At 43.0% G+C, this 26,759-nt stretch overlaps 1 protein-coding gene across 17 annotated transcripts in view; it reads left to right on the forward strand.

The window, feature by feature from the left end:
• LOC144578399 (uncharacterized) overlaps positions 1-26,759 on the forward strand; it is a 43,778-nt gene that overhangs the window by 658 nt on the left and 16,361 nt on the right. For 4 of the 17 annotated variants that reach the window (XM_078343215.1, XM_078343227.1, XM_078343223.1 and 1 more), the window contains exons 1-4: positions 4,118-4,378; positions 8,371-8,481; positions 9,970-10,080; positions 14,545-14,631. In XM_078343215.1, the coding sequence (XP_078199341.1) occupies positions 4,351-4,378; positions 8,371-8,481; positions 9,970-10,080; positions 14,545-14,631 (337 nt within the window). In that variant the 5' untranslated portion in view covers positions 4,118-4,350. Of the gene's footprint in view, positions 1-4,117; positions 4,379-6,757; positions 6,869-8,279; positions 8,482-9,966; positions 10,081-13,911; positions 14,087-14,544; positions 14,632-23,146; positions 23,357-26,759 lie in introns of those variants that run through there. The other 13 variants (XM_078343270.1, XM_078343293.1, XM_078343303.1 and 10 more) reach the window with 10 other exon arrangements.

A 26,759-nucleotide genomic window follows, 5' to 3' on the forward strand; every position in this document is an offset into this window, starting at 1 on the left:
GAAGGGACGCCAGCTTTGCAGCCAGGCAACTCTGAGATCTGCCCTTCCTGACTGTGTGACCTCGGGTGATTTACTTAATGTCTCCAGGCCCCTAATCTTCCTCATCTATAAGTGGACGTAGTAATACTCAGCTTATAGGGTCATGGGGAAGATAAAAATGTGAAACTTGATGTAAAGAACTTAGCACAGTACTTGGAATGTTAATAGAATGGAAGAAATGATTGTTATTATCATTAGTCACACTACTTTTTATTTATTTATTTATTATTCATTTATTTTTTGAGAGGGAGTCTTGCTCTGTCACCCAGGCTGGAGCATAGTTGCTCAATCTCGGCTCACTGCAACCTCCACATCTTGGGTTCAAGCAATTCTCCTGCCTCAGCCTCCCGAGTAGCTGGCACTGTAGGCAGGAACCACCACACCTGACTAATTTTTTTGTATTTTTAGTAGAGATGGGTTTTCACCATGTTGGCCAGGCTGGTCTTAAACTTCTGACCTCAAGTGATCCTCCCACCTCAGCCTCACAAGGTGGTGGGATTATAGGTGTGAGCCACTTGCCCAGCCCATTTTTTAAAAACAATTTCAGGCCAGGTGTGGCGGCTCATACTTGTAATCCCGGCACTGTGGGAGGCCTAAGTGGGCAGATCACTTGAAGTCAGGAGTTCAAGACCAGCCTGGACAACATGGTGAAACCCCATCTAAAACAGAAACAAAAAAGGTCTGGTGGTGTGCACCTGTGATTCCAGCTACTGGGGGGCTAACGAGGCAGGGTCACTTGAGCCATGATTGCAACACTGCACCCCAGCCTGGGTGACAGAGTGAGACCCTATCTCTAAACACACACACACACACACACACACACACACAAAATGTTTCCACCTGTGTAATTTTATTTGATGAAAGTTATATATGGCTGGGCATGGTGGCTCACACCTATAATACCAGCACTTTGGTAGGCCGAGGTGGGCAGATCGCCTAAGGTCAAGAGATCGAGACCAACATGGCCAAGATGGTGAAACTCCATCTGTACTTAAAAGAAAAGAAAAAAAAATTAGCCAGGCCTGCTGGTGCACTCCTGTAGTCCCAGCTACCGGGGAGGCAGAGGCAGGAGAATAGCTGGAGCCCAAGAGGTGGGCGCTGCAGTAAGCTGAGATCTTGCCACTGTACTCCAGCCTGGGCCACAGAGTGAGACTCCCTCTCAAAAAAATAAACCAATTGGTAGGGCGTGGTGGCTTGCACCTGTAATCCCAACACTTTGTGAGGCCAAGGCAGGTGAGTTACCTAAGGGCGAGCTTTCAAGACCAGCATGACAGACATGGAGAAACCCTGTCTCTACTAAAAATTCGAAAATTAGCTGGGCATGGTGACATGTGCCTGTAATCCCAGCTACTTGGGAGGCTGAGGGCAGGAGAATGGCTTGAACGAAGGAGGCAGAGGTTGCGGCGAGCCTGGGTCACACCACTGCACTCCTGCCTGGGCAACAAGAGTGAAACTCCATCTCAAAATAAAATTAAGGATGTGTGTGTGTGTGTGTGTGTGTGTGTGTGTGTGTGTACATATATATATGGAATCATTAGTATATGATTATATGGAATCTATGTCTAGAATATATACATGGGATCTTTTTACATGATTTCTTTTGATATATGCAGAATCATCAGTATATAATTATATATGGAATGTAGGTATGGAATCTTTTGCGACTGACTTTACTCAGTCAGCATAATACCCTTGAGGTTCATCTGAATTGCTGCTAATTAGCCCACTGATCGTTGGGATTGGTTGCAGTTTTTGGCTGTTGTGAACAAAGCTGCTATGAACACAGGTTTTTTGTTTGTTTATTTGTTTGAGATTAAGTCTTGCCCTGTCACCCAGGTTGGAGTGCAGTGGCACAATCTCGGCTCACTGCAACCTCCGCTCCCAGGTTCTAGCAATTCCCTGTCCCAGCCTCCCGAGTAGCTGGGATTACAGGTGGGCACCACCATACTCAGCTAATCTTCGTATTTTTAGTTGAGCAGGGTTTCACCATGTTGGTCAGGCTGGTCTCGAACTCCTGATCTTGTGATCCACCCGCCTCAGCCTCCCAAAGTGCTGGGATTAGAGGCGTGAGCCACCACACCCGGCCTGTTTTTGTTTTTTAAATGTGAACGTAAGTTTACATTTCTCTGGAATAAATGCCCAAGATGGATTGTATGTTAAGTACATATTGAGTTTATAAGAAATTACTAAAGTATATTCGAGAACAGCACTCGATATACTTTATAATAGAAAATATATTCTCATCGGCAATGTATAAATGATCCAGTTTCTCCAGCATTTGGCACTACTGCGATGTTTTATTTAGCCATTGATAAGTCTGTGGTAATATTCTGATAGGTCCGTAGTAATATTGTGGTTTTAATGTTCACTTCCCTATTGGCTAATGATGTCAAATACCTTTTTCATGCACCTGCCATCCACATATTGCTTTGGTAAAATCTTTGCTTCTGATTTTCTTTCAATTTTTAAAATATTGTGGTAATTTAGACTTAACGTAAAATCTACCATCCTGACTGTTTTTAGGTACAGGGTTGAGTCACATTAAACATATTAAATATATTCACAATGTCACCCAACCGTCACCGCCATCTGTCTCCATTTCTTTTTCTTTTTCTTTTTTTGAGACAGAGTCTCCTTCTGTCACCCAGTGCAGTGGCAGGATCATGGCTCACTGCAACCCCACCTCATTCTACTTTCTGTCTTCACCTTTTTGAATATTATTATGTTTTTGCTTTTGTTTTGAGACCGTCTCGCTCTGTCGCCCAGGCTGGAGTACAGTGGCTTGATCTCGGCTCACTGCAACCTCTGCCTCCTGGGTTCAGTGATTCTCATGCTTCAGCCTCCCAAGTAGCTGGGATTACAGGCATGTGCCATCATGCCCGGCTAATTTTTGTATTTTTAGTAGAGATGTGGTTTCAGCATGTTGGTCAGGCTGGTCTTGAACTCCTGACCCGGCCGGACAAGGTGGCTCACACCTGTAATCTCAGTCAGCACTTTGGGAGGCCAAGATGGCAGATCACAAGGTCAGGAGTTTGAGACCAGCCTGGGCAACATGGTGAAACCCTGTCTTTACTAAAAATACAAACATTAGCCACGCACGGTGCCGGGTGCCTGTAATCCCAGCTACTCGGGAAGCTGAGGCAGGAGAATTGCATGAGCCAGGGAGGCGGAGACTGCAGTGACCTCAGATCTGCAACCTCCTCCTCGGGTTCAAGCGGTTCTCCTGCCTCAGCCCCTCCAGTAGCTGGGATTACAGGCGGGCGCCACCACGCCCGGTTAATTTTTGTATTTTTAGTAGAGACGAGGTTTCAGCATGATGGCCAGGTGGCTGGGATTCCCCCGCCTCGCCCCAGATCCCCGGGAGAGGCCAGCACGGCCCTCCCATGGGTGTCACAGAGACAGATGCGATGCGGGTCCCTCTCCCTGGGAAGGGGCGGGCTGGGTCCAGTCCGCCGGGCCCCTCCGGGCGCTGACCTCGGATGGAGTTGAGGTGCTGCGGCGCTGGACCCCAGGGCCCCTGCCTGCCTCCTGGGGAGCCGGGTGACCCAGGCAGCCCCGGTGAGGCCCCCCGGCTCCCACAGGACGGATGCGGACAGGGAAGCCGGGGAGGCCTCCCTGCTGGACTGTCCCTGCAGCCCCCAGCTTTCCGTGGTTCTAAGGGCCCCCTCTGCAGAGGGACCAGGGAGCCCGCCCTGCATCCTGAGGCGCCGCGCTCGAGGGACCCCACAGCTCCGGCCGGGCCGCTTCCTTTGCGGATCGTGAAGCTGAGGTCCAGAGGAGGGCAGGGGCAGGCCCTGGAAGCTCCCCAGGCAAAGGGAGCCGATCTCGGGGCTGGGGTCACAGGGCTCCACTCCTGTGATCTCTAGGGCCCTAGAGCCGGGGGGAGAGACTGGGGGGCCTTTCGTCCACAGCTGGGGCTGGGCAGAGGCTCATCCTGGGCGGCAACGCGAAGCTGCTCCTGTGCAGTCCGAGCCGCGGCCCCTTTAAGAAGGGGTGGTGCTTCAGCCAGTCGCTAGGGACGCTGCCGGCGTGCGCGCCTCTACGGAAGCCGAGACGGCGCTTTCCGCGGAGCCCGGGCAGAAGCCGCGGCGTGGTTGAAGCGAACTGAAGCGGCGATGTGGTCGGAGCGAGCGAAAGCGGCGGCCAGAGTCTGGGGCATCGTCCTAGTGGGCAGAAGCGCAGTCGACGTCCCAGCGAGCAGAAGCGACCGCGCGGTCCCAGCCGGCAAAAGCGGAGGCCGCGTCCCAGCGAACAGAAGCGGCGGCGTCCAGAAGCGGCGAGCTTCGGAGAAGCCGTGGTGGCTTCCATGTGATGGAGGAGCAGGAGGGACGCTTCCGCGGTAAGTGGCGGGGCATGGACCCCCCCGGAACCCTCCGGGCCTCCCTGCTCCTTCCCCACCGCTCGCTTTTGGGCCCTGACTCCTTGTGGGCATCTGGGCCCCAGTAGTCTGCGTGGCGGTGGTTGTGGGGTCCTGGCCGCCCCGGCGTGCGCACCCTGGCCGGGAACGGTGTGCGACCCGCGTCCAGCCTGTAGGAGCACCTGGCCCAGAGGCCGGTGAAGCGCGGGACCTGGGACCCTCCGAGCCCCCGGCCCTCTGAGCTGAGGTCCAGGGTTATATGATGTTTCGGGACCTTTAGAGAGAGACCTCGCTAGAACACAGAACAGGTGACATTTGTAGTGTGAATTCTTTGAGGAGTCTCCAGGTAGTTCGCTGTTTTCCGAGGTGTCTATTCTGATTCTCATTTACAGTGTATGAGTTCCCTTTTCTCCAAAACCATACCCGTGTTCCTTTTTTTTTTTTCCTTTGGAGACAATCTCGTTCTGCCCCGGGGGGAGTGCAGTGGTGCCATCTGGCCTCCCTGCAACCTGCGCTCCCGGGTTCAAGCAATTTTCCTGTCTCAGCCTCCTGAGTAGCTGGGACTACAGGGGCCCGCCGCCACGCCAGGCTGATTTTTGTATCAGTAGTAAAGACGGGGTTTCTCCATATTGATCAGGCTGGTCTCAAACTCTTGACCTCAGGTGATCTGCTGCCTGGGACTCCCAAAAGTTCTGGGATTACTGGCGTAAGCCACCGAGCCTGGCCTCTCCTGTTTTTAAAAAACTTTCTAGGAATATTCAGTAAGTGTGAGATTATCTGTGTGTGGGTTTCAATTAAACCACACACAGTTAATTAACTGTTGGATAGTTAATTTTGAGGACCTTCTACCTGTTGTTCGATTTTCTGTCGCAGAATTGTCTGTTCAGGTCCTTTGCGAAATATTAGATTCTTTTGCTACTTTGTAGTGTTTTTTTGTGTACACCTTAGATGACAACTCATGAATTACATGATTACCTGAAATTTTTGCCTAATCAATAGGACGGTTTTTTAATTTGGAAGGTAGTTTCTTTGCCGTGCAGAAACTTTTCAGGTTGATGTAGTCCATGTTTATTTTTGCGTTTTGTGCATGTAATTCTGGTCACCCATATAAGAAAATACTTCTCAGTGACAAAGCATTTAATTGTCAAGGAGGTTTTCCTTCCAGGGTGTTTGTTTCTTTCCTCTCTTTGCAAAGGTGAGCAGAGTCACGTGACCCAGAAGCTCAACCTACGTTTTAGTTAAAACATTTTGTGCAATATGGTCTTTTGTTCTGGTCTTTGGGGGTTTTTTTGGTTTGTTTTTTGCAAGGGGGGGAGTTGATTTTCATATATCATGTAAAGTCAGGGTCCTGTTTTTCTCTTCTGCATTCAGATAGCATTTTTCTCAAAGGTATTCATTGAGCAGACTCTGCCTTCCACACTGCGGTGGTCTTTATTAAAGGGAGTTGACTGTGTCCATATTTGCGTTGATCTTGTTTTGTCCTCCCCATTTTTATCCACAATTCTAGGTTTGTTTGTTTTTTTTTGAGAGACAGGGTTTCACTCTTGTTACCCAGGCTGGAGTGCAATGGTGTGATCTCCGCTCACCACAACCTCCGCCTCCTGGGTTCAGGCAATTCTCCTGCCTCAGCCTCCTGAGTAGCTGGGATTACAGGCACATTATCATGCCCAGCTAATTTTTTGTATTTTTAGTAAAGATGGGGTTTCACCATGCTGACCAGGATGGTCTCGATCTCTTGACCTCGTGATCCACCTGCCTCAGCCTCCCAAAGTGTGGGGATTACAGGCTTGAGCCACCGTGCCTGGCTAATTCTAGGTATTGATTTTATCCAGGTACCATATATGTGCTGCATAACTGCGGCTTGGCAGTGTGATTTAATATCCAGGATTGTGGGTCTTCACTTTGATTGAATTTCTCAGGATTCCTTTAGATATGAATTGCTTTTGTGGTTCCCTGTGATTTTTAGCAATGTGTATTTATTTCTGTTAACTTTTTTTTGCAACATAAAGGTGCATAATTAGGGGTACATTTTCACACGTATAGATTGGGTAATGATCAAATCAGGGTACTTAGGATCTCTGTTCCCTCATAAGGTATTATTTTTGTGTGGAGAGAACACATACAATTCTCCTAAAATACAATATTGTTAACTCCGGTCACCAGGCTGAGGAGAACACTCAGTTTGATTCCTTTAAAGTTAAGATAACTTTGCTTCCATAACCAATCCCTACTCCCCCTCTATCTCCCAGACAGACCCTGGTAGCCAATACTGCGCTTTCTACCTCTTTAAGACAGACATCTTAAGATTCAGTGTTTGCCTTTCTTGGCCCAGCTCATTATGTTTAACATAATGTTTTCCAGGTTCATCTGGGTTGCTCCACATGACACTGTTTCATCGTTTTGGTGGCCGAAGAATATTCCCTAGTGTATGCATATGAGAGTGTCTTGATCCCTTTATCTGTGGATGGACAGGTTGGTTGAGTGTATACCCAGTAGTGGGAATGCTAGCTGGTGTGCTATTTTTCCTTTCTATTCTTTGCAGGACCCCCAACTGTTTATAGCATTAATACTAATATACGTTTCCACAAACAGTTCCCTTTGTGGAAATTCAAACTAGAAGTTGTCTTTTTAAATATTTTAATCTGTTTGTAATGTTCATTCTAGTTGGAGTGAGATAAGATCTGAGTGTGGTTTTGATCTTCATTTTTCTCGTGCATAGTAACGGTAACCACATTTTTGCAAATGTTGCATCAGTTTCTTGTCTGCACAAATATCTCTTCAGGTTATTTGGTTTGGTTATTTTTCTGATTTTTTTTTTTTTTGCCAGCCGGTGGTGTTACTGGCTTGTACCTTTTCAAAAATAACCCCTTATCCAACTGAATGTTTGCCCAAATGTTTCTTACAGTTTTTAGTATGCTTTTTCATTTTGTTCATTGTTTGTTAGACACAAACTCCTCAGTTTGACGTGGCCCCACATGTGTATGATTTCTTGGTTAGCTGCGCTGTTGGTTACTAATGAAGAAAAAACTCAATCACTACCAAAGCAGTCCATTGTCCACGATTTTCTTTTCCTTGTATTTTTGTTTTTGCAAATCGTGAGCATACATCCAAGTTGCAATAAATATCCGCACACCGAGGTTGTCTTTATAGGAGCTTTATGGTTACAAGTTTTGTGTATAATCTTTAATCCTTTTCAGTTGATTATTGTGTATTTCATACCATGAGAGTCCTGTACTATTCTTTTGCATATGGATACCTAGTTTTGAAAACCTTCCCCATTGTGTCAGTTTGGTAGTGTTTTGAAAAATGTATTCACTCTATATAAATTTCCGTTTATTATTAAACGCCCTCATTTTGCTCACTGGTCTGTGTTTCTCTGTGTTTACCAGTAGCATATGGGTTGGTTAACTAGGGATTTTCATTTAATTAGAACTCAGGGAATGTGATACATGCCACATGGTTTGTGTTTCTCAGGGTAACTGTGGAAATTCAGGGTGTTTCACATTTCCATATAAATTTTGGCATTGTTTTCTTTATATATCTTAAAACACCATTTCCCATATATAAATGTATATAATGAGAGGGTACAGGGAAGATTTTGATACATGTGTATTCTGAGTAATGATCAAATTGGGTTATTTAGCATCTCTTCACCTGGTATAGTTATGATATTTTTGTGTGGTAGCAACATTCAGAATATTTTCTTCTAGCTACTTGGAGACATATACATTTGTGTTAAGGCCAGTCACCCTGCTGTGGAATAGAAGACCAGAATTGATTGCTGTCATCTGAGGAAAGTTTTTACCCATTACTGATTCCTTCCCAGACCCTCTCCCTTTTCCCAGCAACCTCTAGTAACCCCTATTGAACTTTCTGCTTCTAGGAGGTGAAGATGTTTTCAGTCTGCATGCCTGGGATCGTGTGGAATGGGACTTTCTCTACCAGGCTCATTCGTTGGACCTGATGTTCTCCAGGTTTCTTCATGTGGCTGCAGATGGCAGGATTCCCAGAGCTTTATGGCTGGAACATACTCCATGGTGTATCTGTACAGCAGTTTCTTCATCCCTGCAGCTGCGGGTGGACAGGTAGGTTGGTTCTGTATTTTGGCCACAGTTACAAGTGCTTCAGTACCCATGGAAGGCAGATAGCTCTCTTCAGCCCAGGGATTTCAACTGCTTTAAATGTGGAACCAGTGGTGGGGCTGCCAGCTGACATGGTAGTTGTACCGTGAAGTTTTTCAGGAACCTCTTTCTGTTTCTCAGTGTGTGTATACTAGTTCAGGTCTCCACCAATAGTGTTGAAGAGGTCACCTTTCTGTAAGTCTACACTGGCTGACGCCTTCCAAAATTTGTGTTTTGTTTTTGGTAGTATTCATAGCGAGTGGAAGGAGACGGAATCTTAGCATGGTTTTCATGGACATTAGTGATGTGGAGAAAGTCATTTGAGAAATCCCCACGTTGCTTTCCATGGTGTCTGAACTGGTTTGCATTTCCACCAGCAGCAGAGCAGCGTCCCTGTCCTCTGCCTCGCCTGCATTCGTTCTTGTGGACTGTGTCCTAATCGTCATTCTGGCCAGTGTGAAATACTATCTCGTGGGCCTTTTGCTTTGCCTCTTTCTGATGCTGACTGAGGCAGAGAAGTGTTGTCATGTCTGTTGGTTGCTGTAAGTCTTCTTTGTTTTGGCACACTGTGAGCACAGATCCACATTGACCTAAACATACCCACACCATGTGTCTTCTCATTGGAAGAGTTTGATGCTTTCGACTTTTGTTGATCAGTCTCTAATTCATTTTGAGTTAATCCTTGGTCTTTTTACACAGTTGGGGTCCTATTCTACTTACGTAGGGATATCCAGTTTTCAAATCCATTGACTAAACAGATTTCCCCATCTTCATTGTGTCTGTCGGTGTTCTTTTACAAAACGTGTACACCACCTAGGAATTTGGGTTTGTGATCGAGCTCCCTCATTCTGTCTGTTGGGTTTCTCGATTAGTGCCAGTCATCTGTTGTTTAGATAACTGGCTTCTCAATATAATTTCAAAATGGAGGACAGTGATGCATTCCATGTACTTTGTGTTTTCAGTGTTGCTTTGAAATTCAGGGTGTTTCATGGTTCCATGTAATTTTTAGCATCATTGGTATTCTTTTTTTTTATAAAGTGATTACGCTAGAGCATATGTATATAACTAGAAGATACAGGGGCCATTTTGATATGGCGTACACCTCGCATATTGATCGAATCACAATATTTAGCATCTGTGAAGTCCTCTAGGTATTATTTGTCTGTGGAGATGATACTCATAATCCTTTCCAGCTCTTTGGAAAATTCATTACAATATTAACCCTGGTCACCCTGCTATAGAAGAGAAGGGCAGGACTGATCTGTTTTCTAAGTGTAACTTTGTACCCAGCACCAATCCCTGCCTAGGCGCCCCTTCCCCACAGCCTCTGGTAACCACTATTGAACTTTGTGCTTCTGTGACGTCAAGTTGTTTCAGATTCCACGTGCATGAGATCATGCAGTATATGCCTTTCTCTGCCTGGCTTATTTCATTTAACATAATGTTCCTCAGGTTTTTCCACGTGGCCGCAAGTGACGAGATTTCACCCATTTCTACGATTAAAGAATATTCTGCTCTGGATGTATATTGCAGTTTCTTCATCCCTTCACAATGGAAGAACAGGTAGGTGTATTTCCTATCTTGGCTATCGTGAGTACTGCAGTACGGAGGGTAAGGCAGGTATCTCTTCCACGTAGGAATGGAATGATGGCTGGATGAAATGGGCGTTTTTACTTCGTTGGAGGCACTTCCAGCTGTTTTTCATAGTGTGTGTAGACACTGACATTCCCACCAATATGAAAATGAGTGTATGAGAAGAGTTTCCCCTTCTGAAAGTCTGTACTAGTTGTTTTTTTTTTAAAGTTTTCTTTCTGTTTTAGGTAGCATTCATTAGACGTGGATGGAAGCGGCATCTCAGTGCAGGTTTCCTTGACATTCTTGTGAGGATTAGCGCTTTTGAGAGACTTTTCTTTTACCTGTGAGTCAGTTTCCCATCTGCTTCGCAGACACGTCTGTTCAGGTCCTTTGCCCAGACTTAGCTTGGGTGTTTGTTTTTGTTTCCCCCACATGGTAGTGTCAGTGTCTTTCACAGATTTTATAACGACCCCTTTCAAAGACAGGATTTTCCATAGTTTTCTTTCAGTCTGTGAGGCACCTTCTCTTCTGTTCGTTGTTTTCTTTTCACAGCATAAGATCTGATGTTTTCCGTAGTTCCACCTGTTTACATATTAGTGGTGACTTCCGTGTGCAGTTAAAAACAGTGAAAAAGATTGCCAATCCATGGCATTGTCTATGTTTTTTTCCTTCTAATTTTCTTTTTATATTTCACATTATGCAACTTGTGTGCATAGATTAGTTTTCTAAACTATGTGCTTACCTGTTGCTTCCTGAGGGAAGGAGATGGTTTCAAGATTGAGTTTAGGCCTTCCATGTAATTTACATCGATTTTTGTCCTATTTCAGTGTTTTTCATGTGGTTATCCAGTTTGCTCAAAATCATTTATTCTTTTCCCATTGTGTCTATTTGTGTTGTGTTGAAAAATGTGTTCAGTGTACATTCATTTGGGTGGCATGTGGGACTCATTCTGTCCGTTGGGTAGCCTTTCTGTTTTTATGCCAGTGGCAGGTTGTTTGGGTAAATAGAGGTTTTCATTATTTTATCATTATGCTCACTCAGTGCCTTTAGTGTCTTGCATATGTTAGAAAACAGTTCTTTTCAGATACATGATTTTCTATAATTTTATTCCAATCTGTAGGGGGCCTTTTCTTTGGGTTCACCGTTTTCTCCTTGTTTATAAATTTTAAAGTTGTCCTTTGTCTAAACCTATTTATATTTGCTTTTGTTAGCAGGGATTTTTGTTTCCCATTGGGAAATAAAGCGAGCGAGATGGCGAAAATGTTGTATTATTTATGGGTATATTCTTCCTAATTTTTCCTGTCTGCAGCTGGTGTACACAGATTCAAGTTTTCCCAAAATAGACACTCACCCTATGTATTTTCCTGAGAGCTTGTTAAGTTTCAGGATTAAACTTAGGTGCTGAGTTGGTTTTGTGTTGATGTTTGTGTTCTTGTGCAACGTAAGGGTCTCACTTCAGTCCTCTGCACGTGAATACCCAGGTTTCTCAACCTGGGTGCCTTTGGTTTGTTTCTGAAAAATGTGTTTATATCATTTTGGTCTGATTGTCTGGCTCCTTCATTTGGTCCATTTGGTTACCTTTCTGTGTTTATGTCACTAATGGATGGAAAGGGTCAGGGTAAGTTTTGTTTTCTTTTTTCTTTTTCTGTAGCTTTCCACCTTGATTTGGTAAAAGAGTACCTACATTTACTTCGATTAACAATATTGTGCACACAGTACTAGTCGGGTGGTTCATCAGTTGATCATCTATCTCAATTGGGGTAAATGTTAGTGAAGTGATAGAAATAACAAAGACATTTATCAAAAGAGGGCTCTCATGCACAAATAAGTTTCAGTATCAAAAATTCAGTAGGCTGGGCACAGTGACTCATGCCTGTAATCCCAGCACTTTGGGAGGCCGAGGTAGGCAAATCACCTGAAGTTAGGAGTTTGAGACCAGCCGGGTCAACATGGTGAAACCCCATTTCTACTAAAAATTCAAATAAGAGCCGGGCGTGGTGGCACACACCTGTAATCCCAGCTATTCAAGAGCTGAGGCCGGAGGATAGCTTTAACCCAGGAGGCGGAAGTTGCAATGAGCCGAGATTGTGCCATTGCACTCCAGCCTGGGGTACAGAGTGTGAGACCCCATCTCAAAAAAAAAAAAAAAAAATTCAGTAAACAAATGTGACTTAAACTATATAAGAGTTATAAAATGGTTAAAAAATCCCCCCCCCCAAATTTTGGAAGGACATATAAGAGTGATATAAGATCACTAACTAGATTGAGACACATAGAATACTACAGACAAATAGGACATAGGGATATAAAAGTAAAAGGTGTATCAGTGATAGAGTTGGTAAGAAAAAAAAAAAAAAACAGTAATACTTGACTTACTAAGAAATTTGTCTAGGGTTTGGCTGTTTTTCAACTGTGGGAAAATCCCAAAAGCCAGGTGCAGTGGTGCACAACTGTAGTCCCAAATACTCCAGAAGTTGAGGCAGGAAGATTCCTTGAGCCCAGGAATTCAAGGCTGTAGTGTGAAACATGGTGCCGGTGAGTCGCCACTCTCTCACTTCAGCCTGGGCAACATAGCATGACCTTGTCTCTCAGAAAGATTACAGCAATTATAAAACATTTGTTTCAGCAGAAATGTAACTTTTTTGTGTCTCATTATTTTAAAAATTCAGTCAGTGCACTTTAATTTGTAATTCTGATGGTGTTTTTATGATCTTAACACCCAGAAAAGTAATAGAGGCCCATGCTGAATGAGGCCTCAGCCTTCTATCTTTACCTGGGTTCATGTCCCAGCATATGATAGAAGAGCAAATCTAATGCTTTTAAGAAAGCGTTGCAGCAGCTAAAAGAGAACAAATTAAATGGATGTTCTAACATAAATTACAAGCTAGCTAGCTGATTAAAAACATCAATATATTGCTTTGTGTTGTTTCTCTGAGTATACCATATCTGTGTGCCCTTGAAACATTGGTATGCCTCCATTGAGACTTGTTTTCTCTCCTTATTTATGTAAAAGATAACACACAATTCAGTGGCATCAAGTAAAGTGACAGAACATACGATCTTTTGGTTTTCCATTTCTGAGTTACTTCACTTAGAAGAATGGCCTCCAGCTCCCTCCAAGTTGCCGCAAAAGACATGATTTCATCCCTTTTGATGTCTGAGGAGTAGCCCATGGTGTGTGTGCACCACAGTTCCTGTATGCACTCAGCAGTCAATGGGCACTTAGGTTGGTTCCATATCTTTGCAGTTGCAGATTGTGCTGTAAACATGCATTTGCACGTGTCTTTGTGTCTTTTTTCATGTGACTACTTCTTTTCCTTTGGGTAGATACCCAGTAGTGGGATTGCTGGATGAAATGGTAGTTCTGCTTTTACTTCTTTAAGGACTCTCCATGCTGTTTTCCATACTGGTTGTGCTAATTTACATTCCCACCAGTCGTGTAAAAGTGTTCCCTCTTCACATTCAAGCTGAGTTGGTTTTCGGCTTTTTAATGGTGGCAGTTCTTGCAGGAGTAAGGTTGTATCTCATTGCGGTTTTCATTTGCATTTCCTTGATTAGTGATGTTAGTGCCCTTTAAATAGAGACTTCAGTAGTTTCCTTGTTTCATTCTCCATATGAGACCACAACAAGACAGCTAAATTTCTATTTATTTTAATTTTGACATGAAGGCTCCCTCTTGCCCAGGCTGGAGTGCAGTGGCACGATCTTTGCTCACTGCAACCTCTGCCTTCTGAGTTCAAGCAGTTCTCCCATCTCAGCCTCCCGAGTAGTTGGGACTACAGGTGCCTGCCACCATGCCCAGCTAATTGTTCTATTTTTAGTAGAGACAGGGTTTCACCATATTGGTCAGGCTGGTCTCCAACTCCTGATGTCAGGTGATCCACCCACCTCAGCCTCCCAAGGTGCTGGGAACACAGGCACGAGCCACTGCTCCCAGCCGAGGCAACAACAAGACATCTATCGATGAACCCTCACCAGACACCAAATTTTTTTGGTGAGTTGATGTGAAATTCCCAGCCTCCAGAACTCTAATAATGTCTATTTATAACTCACCCAGTTTATGACATTTAGTTACAGCAGCCTGAATGGGCTAAAACGGTATGTGTGTAATTACCTTCTTAGCACTGCGTTTGCTCGAATCTGTAAGTTTTTGGTATGTTATGTTTTTTATTTCTTTTATCTCAAGATAATTTCTGACTTTTCTTGTGATTTCTTTTTTGATACATTGGCTAGTTAAGAGTATGGGGTTTCGTTTTTCTTTTCTTTTTTTCTATTGAGACAGGGTCTCGCTCTGTCACCCAGGCTGGATGGCAGTGGTGCAATCTCTGCTCACTGCAGCCTCCCTCTGACTTCCAGGTTCAAGTGACTTTCATGCTTTAGCCTCCCAAGTAGCTGTGATTACAGGTGCCCGCCAGCATGCCCGGCTAATTTTTATATTTTTATTACAAGCAGGGTTTCACCAGGTTGGCCAGACTGGTCCCGGACTCTCGACCTCAGGTGATCCACCCACCTGGACTTCCCAAAGTGCTGGGATTACAGGTGTGAGTTACCACATCTAATGTAATTTTTCAAACAATGGAAAAATTTGTGATTTTTAAAAAGTTCTCCTCTTAATTAAATTAATGTGACTAGATATGATGCTTTGTATACTTTCTGTCTTTAAAGTTGATTAATCCTTCTCTTCTGGGCTAATATATTGTCCATCCTTGAGAATGTTCCATGTGCACTTGAGAAAAATGTGTGTTCTTCTGCTGTTGGATGCAGTGTCCTGTGTATGTCTGCTAGGTCCAATCGGTTGATGGTGTTTCATTTATTTTCTTAATGATCTTCAGTCTAGTTTTCTACTCATTGTTAAAAGTGGCATATGAGGGCTGGGTGTGTTGGCTCATGCCTGTAATCCTAGCACTTTGGGAGGCCAAGGTGGGCAGATCACCTGAGGTCGGGAGGTGGAGACCAGCCTGGCCAAAAATGTGGCTGTACCATTTTACATTCCCACTGGCAGTGTATGAGGGCTCTGGTCTCCACGTCCTCTCCAGCACTTGGTGTTACGCGTCTGCTTGGTTGTAGTTATTCTAGTGGGTGGAAAGAGACATTGTGTTTTGGATTAATTTGCATTTTCCTAGTGACTGACGATGTTGAACGCTTTATAATGTGCTTATTGGACATTAAAATATTATCTTTGGAGAAATGTTTCTTCATGTTCTTTTCCCATTTTTAAGTTGGATGTCTTTTAATATTGAGTTGTAAGAGTTCTTCTGGATATATCGGTTATTAGACATAAGATTTATAAATCTTTTCTCCCATTCTGCGGCTGTCTTCCCCTTTCTTGATTGTATCTTTTGCTGTGCCAAAGGTTTAAATTCAGCTGATGCTCAATTTTTTATTTTCTTGCTTTTTCCCTTTCCTCCTTTTCCAGGTCTCACTAGGTGGCCCTGACTGATCTTCAACTGTGCTTTTGATGTTGTTTCTAAGACATCAGTGCCTTACACAAGATCACAAGAATTTACTCTTACGTTTTCTAAGAGTCTCATTGTTTTTAGTTTTACATTTAGGTCTGTGATCCCTTTTCAGTTAATTTTTGTGTATGGTGTTAGGCAGGGACCCAAATTAATTTATTTGTACATGAATATCCAGTTGCCTCACCACCGTTTGTTGAAAAGTCTGTTCGTGGTTGGAAACAGTGGTTCATGACTGTCATCCCAGCACTTTGGGAGGCCAAGGCTGGAGTATTGCTTGAGTCCAGGAGTTTAAGGCTACCATCTGCCTAATTCTCCCCATAATTTCTCCAACATCTGCCTAAAAATTGTTGCATTTGCGATGACATGGATGAAACTGGACGACATGATGGTAAGTGAAATAAGCAGAGCACCGAAAGACAAACACTGCATGATGTCATTCATGTGTGGATCCTTAAAAAGTTGAACTCTGCTTGGGAACTGATTCATTAAAGAAAATGGAAAGAAAGAAAAAAAAGGGAGATCAATCCAAGATGGCCGACCACTAACAGCTCAGGATTGTAGCTCCCAGTGAAACCTCAGAGAAGGAGACGACGCCACATCTTTAGACGAATTTTCGTCGCTCACCGATTAGCCGATTCCCAGTGGAGGAGCCCCCCGGGTCGCCAGCACGACTCTTGTGGCCGCTGCAGCGGTTTTGCCGGCGTCTCGGTGCAGCAGCTCTTCATGCAGAGCCAACGGGACTGCTTCCCCTACTGACCAGAGTTTGGAGCTCCAGGAAATCAGAGCCGCTTGTTGCGGACTCAAGAGGGAAGCCAGACCAGAGATTCCCGGGCAGAAGAGCACCATCAGTCTTACCACTGTTATTTAGGCTGCCACAGTGGGTTGCTCGGATCCCAGCACTGGGAATCAATAAGTCGGACGTCGACTCAGAAACCTAATTAGAAAGGCGGTTCATCTACAATGAAGGGAAAAAAACAGCCTAAGAAGGCCGAATATACTCAAAATCAGAACCCATCAGCAACGGAACAAGCCCTGATGGAAAAGGACTCATCAGCAACCGAACAAGCCCTGATGGAAAAGGACTCATCAGTAACGGAACAAGCCCTGATGGAAAAGGACTGTGTTCCATTATCTGAAGTAGGCTTTAAAAGGTGGATGATAAGAAACTTCTAGGAGTTAAAGGAACTTGTTCTAACCCAATGTAAAGAAACTAAGAACTTGGAAAAAAGGTTAGATGAAATGTTGAAAAGAATAGACAATATAGAGAGGAATACAAATGAACTTATGGAGTTGAAAAATACAACACGAGAACTTAGCGAAATATGTACAAGCTTAAACAGCCGAATGGATCAAGCAGAAGAAAGGGTATCAGAGGTTGAAGACCAACTTAATGAAACAATGACAAGACAAGAATAGAGAAAAAAGGATAAAAAGGAATGAGCAAAGTCTCCAAGCAATATGGGACTATGTGAAAAGACCTAATATACGCTTGATTGGTGTACCTGAATGACGGAGAGAATGAATTCAAGCTGGAAAATACTCTCCAGGACATTATCCAGGAAAATTTTCCTAATTTAGCAAAGCAGGACACTATTCAACCCCAGGCAATACAGAGAACACCACAAAGATATTCCTCAAGAAGACCAACCCCGAGGCACATAATCGTTAGATTCACCAAGATTGAAACGAAGGAGAAAATATTAAGGGCAGCCAGAGAGAAAGATCAAGGTACCCATAAAGGTAAGCCTATTAGGCTTACAGCAGATCTCTCAACGGAAACCCTACAAGCTAGAAGAGAGTGGGGGCCAGTATTCAATATACTTAATCAACAGAACTTTCAGCCTAGAATTTCATATCCTGCCAATTTAAGCTTTACATTTGAAGGAAAAATAAAATGTTTTAGGAACAAGCAAGTACTCAGAGATTTTATTACCACCAGGCCTGCTTTACAGGAACTTCTAAAAGAAGCATTATACACAGAAGGGAACAACCAGTATGACCCTTTCTAAAAATACACCAAAAAGTAAAGAGCATTAACATAAAGAAGAATTTTTATCAAAGAAAGGACAAAATAGCCAGTTAATATCAAATGGCAGCAACCCTAAATTTAAATTGACCAAATCTCCCAATCAAAAGATACAGACAAAATCTAACGATATATCCAAAGATATACATAGACTCAAAATAAAGGGTTGGAAAAAAAAAACGTACCAACCAAATGGAGAGCAAAAATAAATAAAAAGCAGGAGTTACAATTTTCACATTTGACAAAATAGATTGCAAAGCTACAAGGATACAAGGGTAAAAGGATTAATGTAATAATAAGAGATCTTAACACCCAGATACATAAGACCCATAATGAGATTTAGATTCAACGAGACAGAAAATTGATAACGATATCCAGGATTGGAACTAAGATCCAGAACAAATAAACTCAATAGGGCTCACCATTTTAAACACACAAAATATACATTATCCACAAAATCTGATGATATATCTAAAGATATACAAAGACTCAAAACAAGGGGATGGAAAAAAACTCACCAACCAAATGGACAGCAAAAATAAATAAAAAGGAGTTGCAATTCTCACACTTAATAAAATAGATTTCAAAGCTACAAGGATGCAAGGGTAAAAGGATTAATGTAATAATAAGAGATCTTAACACCCAGATACATAAGACACATAATGAGATTTAGATTCAACGAGACAACAAATTGATAACGATATCCAGGACTTGAACTCAAAGCCAGAACAAATAAACACAATAGAGTTCTCCATTTTAAACACATAAAATATGCATTAACCACTTTAAACACTCAAAGTATTGATCGGCCATTATTGAAACCCATTTTAGGAATGAAGTAATATTCCTTTTTCCCTCTTTTTCTTTTTTCCCCCTTCTTTTTCTCTTTTTCCCCCCAAAAAAATAAAAATAAAAATACAAAAATTAGCTGGGCATGGTGGCGCGTGCCTGTAATAAAAAAAGAAAGAAAGAAAAAATGTTGAACTCATAGAAGCAGAGAGTAGAATGGTGGTTACACCGGGCTGGGTGTGGGGAAGAATTAGGCAGAAGTTGGAGAAATTATGGGGAGAATTAGGCAGATGGTAGCCTTAAACTCCTGGACTCAAGCAATACTCCAGCCTTGGCCTCCCACCACCGTTTCCAACCATGAATAGACTTCTCAACAAACGGTGGTGAGGCAACTGGATATTCATGTACAAATAAATTAATTTGGGTCCCTGCCTAACACCATACACAAAAATTAACTGAAAAGGGATCACAGACCTAAATGTAAAACTGAAAACAATGAAACTCTTAGAAAACGTAAGAGTAAATTCTTGTGATCTTGTGTAAGGCACTGATGTCTTAGAAACATCATCAAAAGCACAGTTGAAGATCAGTCAGGGCCACCTAGTGAGACCTGGAAAAGGAGGAAAGGGAAAAAGCAAGAAAATAAAAAATTGAGCATCAGCTGAATTTAAACCTTTGGCACAGCAAAAGATACAATCAAGAAAGGGGAAGACAGCCGCAGAATGGGAGAAAAGATTTATAAATCTTATGTCTAATAACCGATATATCCAGAAGAACTCTTACAACTCAATATTAAAAGACATCCAACTTAAAAATGGGAAAAGAACATGAAGAAACATTTCTCCAAAGATAATATTTTAATGTCCAATAAGCACATTATAAAGCGTTCAACATCGTCAGTCACTAGGAAAATGCAAATTAATCCAAAACACAATGTCTCTTTCCACCCACTAGAATAACTACAACCAAGCAGACGCGTAACACCAAGTGCTGGAGAGGACGTGGAGACCAGAGCCCTCATACACTGCCAGTGGGAATGTAAAATGGTACAGCCACATTTTTGGAAGATAGTATGGCAGTTTCTCTAAATGTTAAAAATAAAATCGCCTTCTCTAGCAGAACTGCAAGGGGCTCAGGACAAAAATAATAATAAAATAAAATAAAGTCAAATTGCCTTAAAGTCAGCAACTTTACTTCTAGGTATCTAACCAGGAACAATGAAAATGTATGTTCACGCAAAGACTTGTGGGTGAATGTTCACAACACCACTCACAAGAACCAAAAAGTGGAGACAAGCCAAATGCCCATCAACTGACGAAGGAATTCAAATGTGGGGAATGCAACGGAATACTATTCAGCAATCAAAAATGAGTTCTGAGGCATGCTACCACAGTGATCAACCTCAGCAACGCAAGGCTTCGGGAAAGAAGCCAGATGCAAAAGAACACACGTCGCATGATTTCGTTTATATGAAAGGTCCAGAACAGCCTAATATAGGGATGGAAAGCAGCTTACTGGTTGACTAGGGCTGGGAATGAGACCGAAAAGTGACTCTGATGGGCACGAGTTTCTTTCTGGGATGATAAAATGTCCTTAAGCTAGATTTTGGTGATTGTTACATAATTCTGTAAATATACTAAATATACTAAAAATCATTGAATTGGACTAACCGCAGTGGCTCACACCTGTAATCCCAACACTTTGGGAGGCCACGGCAAGAAGATCACTTCTTGCCAGGAGTTCAAGAACAGCCTGGGAAGCATCTCTGCAAATAATTTAAATGCTTTAACAGGTGTAGTGGTACAAGCCTGTAGTCTCAGGTACTCAGGGAGCTGAGGCAGGAGCATCGCCTGATCCCAAGAGGTTGAGGCTGCCATGAGCCATGATGGCACCACTGCATTTCAGCCTTGGTATCAGAGTGATAACCCTGTCTGTCTCTCTCTCTCTCTCTCTCTCTCTCACATGCACAAACATTGTACACTTAAAATTGGTAGATTTTAGTTTGTAAATTATACCTCTATAAAGCTGTTAATTTTTAAATTATTTTTAATTTAATTTTTTTTTTTTTTTGAGACAGTTTTGCTGTTTTTACCTAGGCTGGAGTGCAATGACACAATCTCAGCTCACCACAACCTCCACCTCTCAGGTTCAAGTGATTCTCCTGCCTCAGCCTCCCAAGTAGCTGGGATTCCAGGCTCCCGCTATGATGCCTGGCTAATTTTTTGTATTTTTAGTACAGATGGGGTTTCATTATGTTGTTTAGGCTGGTCTGAAAGTCGTGACCTCAGGTGATCCACCCATCTCGGCCTCCCAAAGTGCTAGGATTACAGACACGAGCCAGGCAGTTTTTTAAGTTCTAAAATTATACTATTTACTCCTAGCACCAAGATTGTAGTCTCAAAATACCATTGCCCAATGAAAGGAAACAAGGCTTCCTGGACAAAATGCTGATTCCAGGTCTAGGCCAGAAATGTGTAAGGAGCCTGGAACATATTATCACTCTGGATAGCAAAGAATCTATCAAAGGTTATTAGGATGATTTCAACATGTCCAAAGGGCCAATCTGAAGGGCCTCCTTCTAACCAAAGATAGGACATTTTGTACATTAGTAAGGATAATAGTTGCAGTGAATTGAGATATATCAAATACGTTTGAATATCTGCATTCATAATGATCCTTTTGAAAAAATAAAAGTGGGCTGGCACAGCTCCTCATGCCTGTAATTTCAACACTCTGGGAGGCTGAGTTAGGAGGATCATTTCATCCAGGAATTCAAGACCAGCCTGTGCAACACAGGGGGACTTTGTCTCAACAAAAGATTTTTTAAATTACTCAGGTTTGAGGGCCTGTGTCTTTGGTCTCAGCTACTCAGGAAGCTGAGATGGGAGGGTCACCTGAGCCTAGAAGTTTGAGGCTATAGTGGCATGACTGCTTGTCTGCATACCAACCTGGGCAACAAAGCTAGACCCTCCCTGTCTAAATAAATTAATTAATAGAAGTGGTCACCATTGAAGGATATAAATGAAACAGCCCATGATTTTGAAAAATGGTAAACAGAAGAAATGAAGCCATGAACTGGTGTTTTCTATATAAGTCGTACAAGTGAGTAACAGTTCATAAGAAGCAGCATCTTTTTTATATTTACTTTATTTTTTTCTTAATGCAAGGCTCTGCTTGGGGTAGCAGTGTCTCTTTCTTCATGCACAGCCCTTCTTAGGGTAGCAGTATCTCTTCGAAGGGTGGCAGCTCATAAACGAAGAAGGAATGATACAACAATGCCTTCATTGTTCAATCCATAACTGATCAATGGCCATTAACACCACCAATTAAAAAAAAAAAAAAAAAAAAAAGATCTCCAGAGAGTACACACCTCCTCCCAGAAGAAACTAGCACAGCCTTTTTGCCCTGAATCAAGTCCAACCTGAATCTAACCAAGTCTTGAGATTAAACTACTAATTTATCAAAACTAGAACAAAGTGAAGAGCAAGTTAACCAACATCACAAGATACAATTAGCAAAATTCACAGTATGACAACCAGCATAATGAGAATACACTTAGCATAATTCAAAGTGTGGGGAAATGGCCTGATTTATTCAATAAATGGACTGCAAGGGACAGCACAGAGATGAAAGTGGGAAGCTGTCAGGATAAAAAAAACCCGAAGAGGTGAATCACACAATCCCAAAGAGAGACTTTATTTGGATCCTGATTCAAACAAATACATGAAATGACTGAAAATTTGGAGCTAGAAAGAGAGTTGACAGTGATAAAGAGCAATGGTCTGAGATGGTTGGTTGATGATGGTATTGGGATTATATTTTTTAATGAGTTCTTGTCTCCGGGCATGGCGGTTCACACCTATAATCTCAGTAGTGTGGCAGGTCAAGGCGGGAAGATCCTTTGAATCCAGGAATTGTAGACCAGCCCAGGCAACATAGCAAGACCCTGTCTCTACTAAAATACAATAAAAAGATGAGCTGGGCATGGTGTGAGTCTGTAGTTGCAGCTACTCAGGAAGTTGAGGCAGGAGAGGCCACAGTGAACCAAGATCATGCCACTGAACTCCAGCCTGGGTGACAGAGACCTCGTGTTGAAAGAACAAACAATCGTATCTTTTACAGACATCCACCAAGACGGCCAGGGAGGAAATTCTATGATGTGTGGGATTTTTTATAAAATCATGAGAGGAAGAGGAGAAGCATGTAGGAGTATACATGTCACGCGATCGGCCGTCAGATAACAAATACCTGCATCTGCTGCTGAGTAGGTGGAAGCTCACTACACTAGCCTCTTGTTCCAAAAAGCTCTAGAATAGAAAGTTTGTCTAAAAATCCACTTCAGGGATTTGTAACAAGCATTGAATAAGATCGTGTATACAGAGTGTTTTCTTACCACGCCTTGCAGGTAGTCAGCACATAAACATGGTTTTTAGTTTTGTATAGTCCCCGTCCATGAATCACACCCAAAAAAGGTATGTTGTTCACACCAAGAGCTCTGGCCCGCGGACCTTTGTCCACTTGGTGGTAATTCATTGGACTCTGAGGTTTAGAATGAGGAAATACCAGCCTTCAAAGCCCCAGGCCTGCTATGAAATAGCAAAGCCAATGGTCCCAGATGCCTTCGTAGCACACCTAGTAAGTAGGACACTTTTCTCTCACCTTGTGGGCACACTTGAGTCCATGTACTCATTTTTCATTCATTTCTTATATGCCGTGTATTGGGTACTCGGGATCCATAATACAGTGGACCCACAATTGACTGCAAGCATCGCTTTCAAAGCATCATTTCAGGATGAGTATTTCGTGTCAAGTGGATTCAAGGAACAGTGTGAAGGATCCATGGCCTCAGTCACTATGAAGAGCCTCCCAAGAGCCAACCGTCCTGGGCACATGTAAGTGAGTGGAGACATGGAACTCACCCTTACAAGGCCTAGAACCTGACAGATCATACAAGACAGAAGCCCAGATAACTAAGAAGGGGACGCTGAAGGTGAGAGGTGGGCCCCAAAGGATTCTGTGAAAATGCTTTGTGTTTGTGGATTTCTCACGCAGAATGAAACCTTTGTTTTTATTCACAGGTTAGACACACTCTCTATATAGAATCTATGAAGGGACATTGCTGAATTTTTTGAGGCCTATAGTGAAAAATGGATTATCTCAGGCAGCTCAGGATGAATAATGCAGTCACCAAGAGGGGCAGGGTGGCCACAGGTGGCCAGCAGCAGGAATGGGCATTGTGAGCCATTGGATGGGGTTGTGAGAAGTGGCATTGTCACTGGCCTGACTTTGTTGTTTCCTGGCAATCAGGTGACATAGGAGGCTTTGTGGGGGACAGGCATCAGCCAGGACCAGCAGCCTTCAGTCGGAAGCTGGTAGTGGGAGGAGGAGGAGCTCCGACTGCTCTCACGGAAGTGTTTGTTCCCTTGGCGCTTGCTCTGTTGCTTTGTTTTTTCCTTTGTTTTATTTTATTTTGTCTGTTGCTTTGTTTTGTATTTTTTTTTTTTTTGCGTGTTGCTTTGTTTTGTTTTCTTTTTTTTGTTTGTTTGTTTGTTTTTTTATTTTATTTTGTGTTGCTTTGTTGTTACAGTCCCCTTGTGGATCACACATGGGGAATTGTGTGTGCCCCAGCGCTGGCCCCAGTTGTGCCTGCTGTGAGCCTCGTGGCCAGTCTGTGGCATCTACCACTCCAGAGCCTGCCGTGTTACATCCCGGAGTGGTGGAGGTCCAGGACGCGCGGCCCGGAAAATCGAAGAGGCGCAAAGGTAAAGAAGCCATGGGTGCCATTTGCTCTCTGGCACATCTCTGGCCACCACCTCCCCACCTCCTTCCCATCCCGTCACCCCAGAGACATCCTCAGCTTCCAGCTCCCTCCTGCCTATAGCCAGCTTTCCCGGGGCTGGGCATGGGGGACAAAGGCTCGTCCTGCCTCTTGTCTTCGTTGTTGAGCCTTCTTGCTTGAGGCCTTTTTGGTCTAGTCTCTCCCTTTCCCCGATGAAAATTCAGATACTCCAGTTTTGGACTCTCCATCCCATTCTCTAGCCTTGGCTGTCCAGCTACTATGGCACCTCAGTGAAGGAGCCGGTTAAAGGCCCAATGATTTCTTTTCTCCTATTCGATAGAGAAGCTAATAATTGAGATAATTCAGACTCAGATATTTGGAGACTTAAATAGAGTTTGCCATGGAAGAGATTATATGGTGTTCTTAATAGATGATTTGAAGTCACCTTGACAGCAGCAGCTTTGTCTTCCAATTGTAATTTGAAAACCGAAGGAAAAATTGAGGGACATGCTTAAAATGACTGCAAAAGGTATGAAATGTTACTGCCCGAGCTGTAAAAAAGCTGTTTTTGTTGTGGTTTTACCCAAAAGTGTAGCCGTGGAGCTCTGATTACTTTAACATTCCCACTTTGACATGAACGTCTCTTCAGCCCTACTCCAGTAACTTCACGGGCTTAGTTTACCTCCTTGTTCTGAAAGACAGGTAGAGCTAGCTCATGGTTACAGGTTCCAAAAGAGATGAAATGACTTTAGACTTGAATTTGGAAGGTAAAGACTTGGAGTTAGAAGGCCAGACCCTGCCTGTGGAAAAGAGTTTGTTTTCATGGCTCCCCTTCCTACAGGATGGAAAAGGGGAGGAGAGGAAACATTTCATGTTTTTGCTTATGGTCAAATTGAAGACAAAAACTAACACTTGTAAGACAGGAGAGGAGCATTTAGGTACAAAATCAGTCAAACATTTGCGTATCACTAAGTTTGTTGAGCAAATGGAAGCTACCAGACTCAGAAAACCAGAGATGCTAATGGAACTGACATTAGTAACCAGGGTTTACTGAGTTCAGTTCTCAGGGTGACTTTTAATAACACCCACCCTCCCCTCCACACACACACTTTTCTCAGGACTGGAAAGCTCAGGCAGCCCAGGATGAATAATGTCACACAGAGGGGAATGGTGACCACAGGTGGGCAGAAGCAGGGATGGGCATTGTGAGCACCAGGATGGGGCTGTGGGGCGGGGCATTGTGAGCACCTGGGTGGGGGTGTGGGGTGGGGCATTGTGAGCCACTGTGTAGAGCAGGTACTTACTCTAAACCCTGCCTACAGGTAAAAAGATTTTAATGTAAAAAGACCTTCAATTGTCCCACACCTTCCTTCTGAACCATCCCTTCCCTATGGTATACACGCTCCACTGTGAGGGGTAATGGCACAGGGATCCACCATCTTGTCTTGCCACCCCTCAAGACATAGACATGGCTTCTGTTTCTCAGTCCTTATTAAATGTTTCTTTCTAAGAAAAAAAAAAGAAGCTGGTACTTCTACATAAAGGAGAAGTATGGAGCTGTAAAAAAGAGTAAGATGTCTTTTTATTGCTATGGAGTGATTCCCAAGATAGGGTACGCAGAAAAGCAAAGAGAACATGCAGTAATATACATGAAAGAAAGCAGGCAAAATCATGTGTATTTCATTATTTAAAAATAAAAGCCAATGTTGGGGAAGTCTTGATGACCTGTGACAGTTTCCTTCTAACTTCACTGGGCAGCCAAAGTGCATATTTTCTCAAGATTTCATTTTGCTATGGGATCTGCAGAGGACGCTAACTGCACTTTTCGCCTTTGAGTTAGAGAAAACTTCACTTTGTGATTCATTGTGCATTACGTGGTATACAGACTGCTCTTTCATTTTATTCTATCCTCTCAATGTTTCGAGTCAGGTGTAAAATGGGAATTATACTGTGTTACATATGAGGAGGCTGGTTCTAAGAAGAAGACTCAGTACATCAAGAGTGTAAATTCTAGATTTATGGCATATAAAACTAGAATTTACAAAAAGGCATGCATATGACCTGCTTTAAATAGTACCCTTTATAAAAAAAAAAAACTTTTTTTCCTTAGCTTACTAAAGCAATTAAGCCTCAGGATGAAAACAGCAATATTAGATAATGAGAAATAAAATGGGGATACTTGTGACACAGTAATGCTTTTTATTGTGAAAAGACAGGGTCTTGCTTTGTCACCCAGGCAGTGGCGTGATCATGGCTCACTGCAGCCTCAATCTTCTAGGCTCAAACAATCTTCCCACCACAGCCTTCCACGTAGCTAGGGATACAAGGGCTCACCACCACATCTGGTAATTTGTAGATTTTTTTGTAGAGACAAGGTCTCACTGTGTTGCCCAGGTTGGTCTCAAACGTCTGACCTCAAGCAGTCCTTCTGCCTTAACCTCCAAAACTGTCAGGATTACAGCCGTGGGCCAGCACACCTAGCCCACAAATGTTCCTAAAAGTCTGAAACAATAAGTTAAATGCTATTAAGAAATACGTAAAAAGATAAACATATACTATGGCATATGAAATGTCACCGTTCAGTCATGGTCACAACAGTGATTAAAATATCCAA

This window comes from Callithrix jacchus, chromosome 1 (genome assembly GCF_049354715.1).
Source record: "Callithrix jacchus isolate 240 chromosome 1, calJac240_pri, whole genome shotgun sequence".
NCBI lineage: Eukaryota > Metazoa > Chordata > Mammalia > Primates > Cebidae > Callithrix > Callithrix jacchus.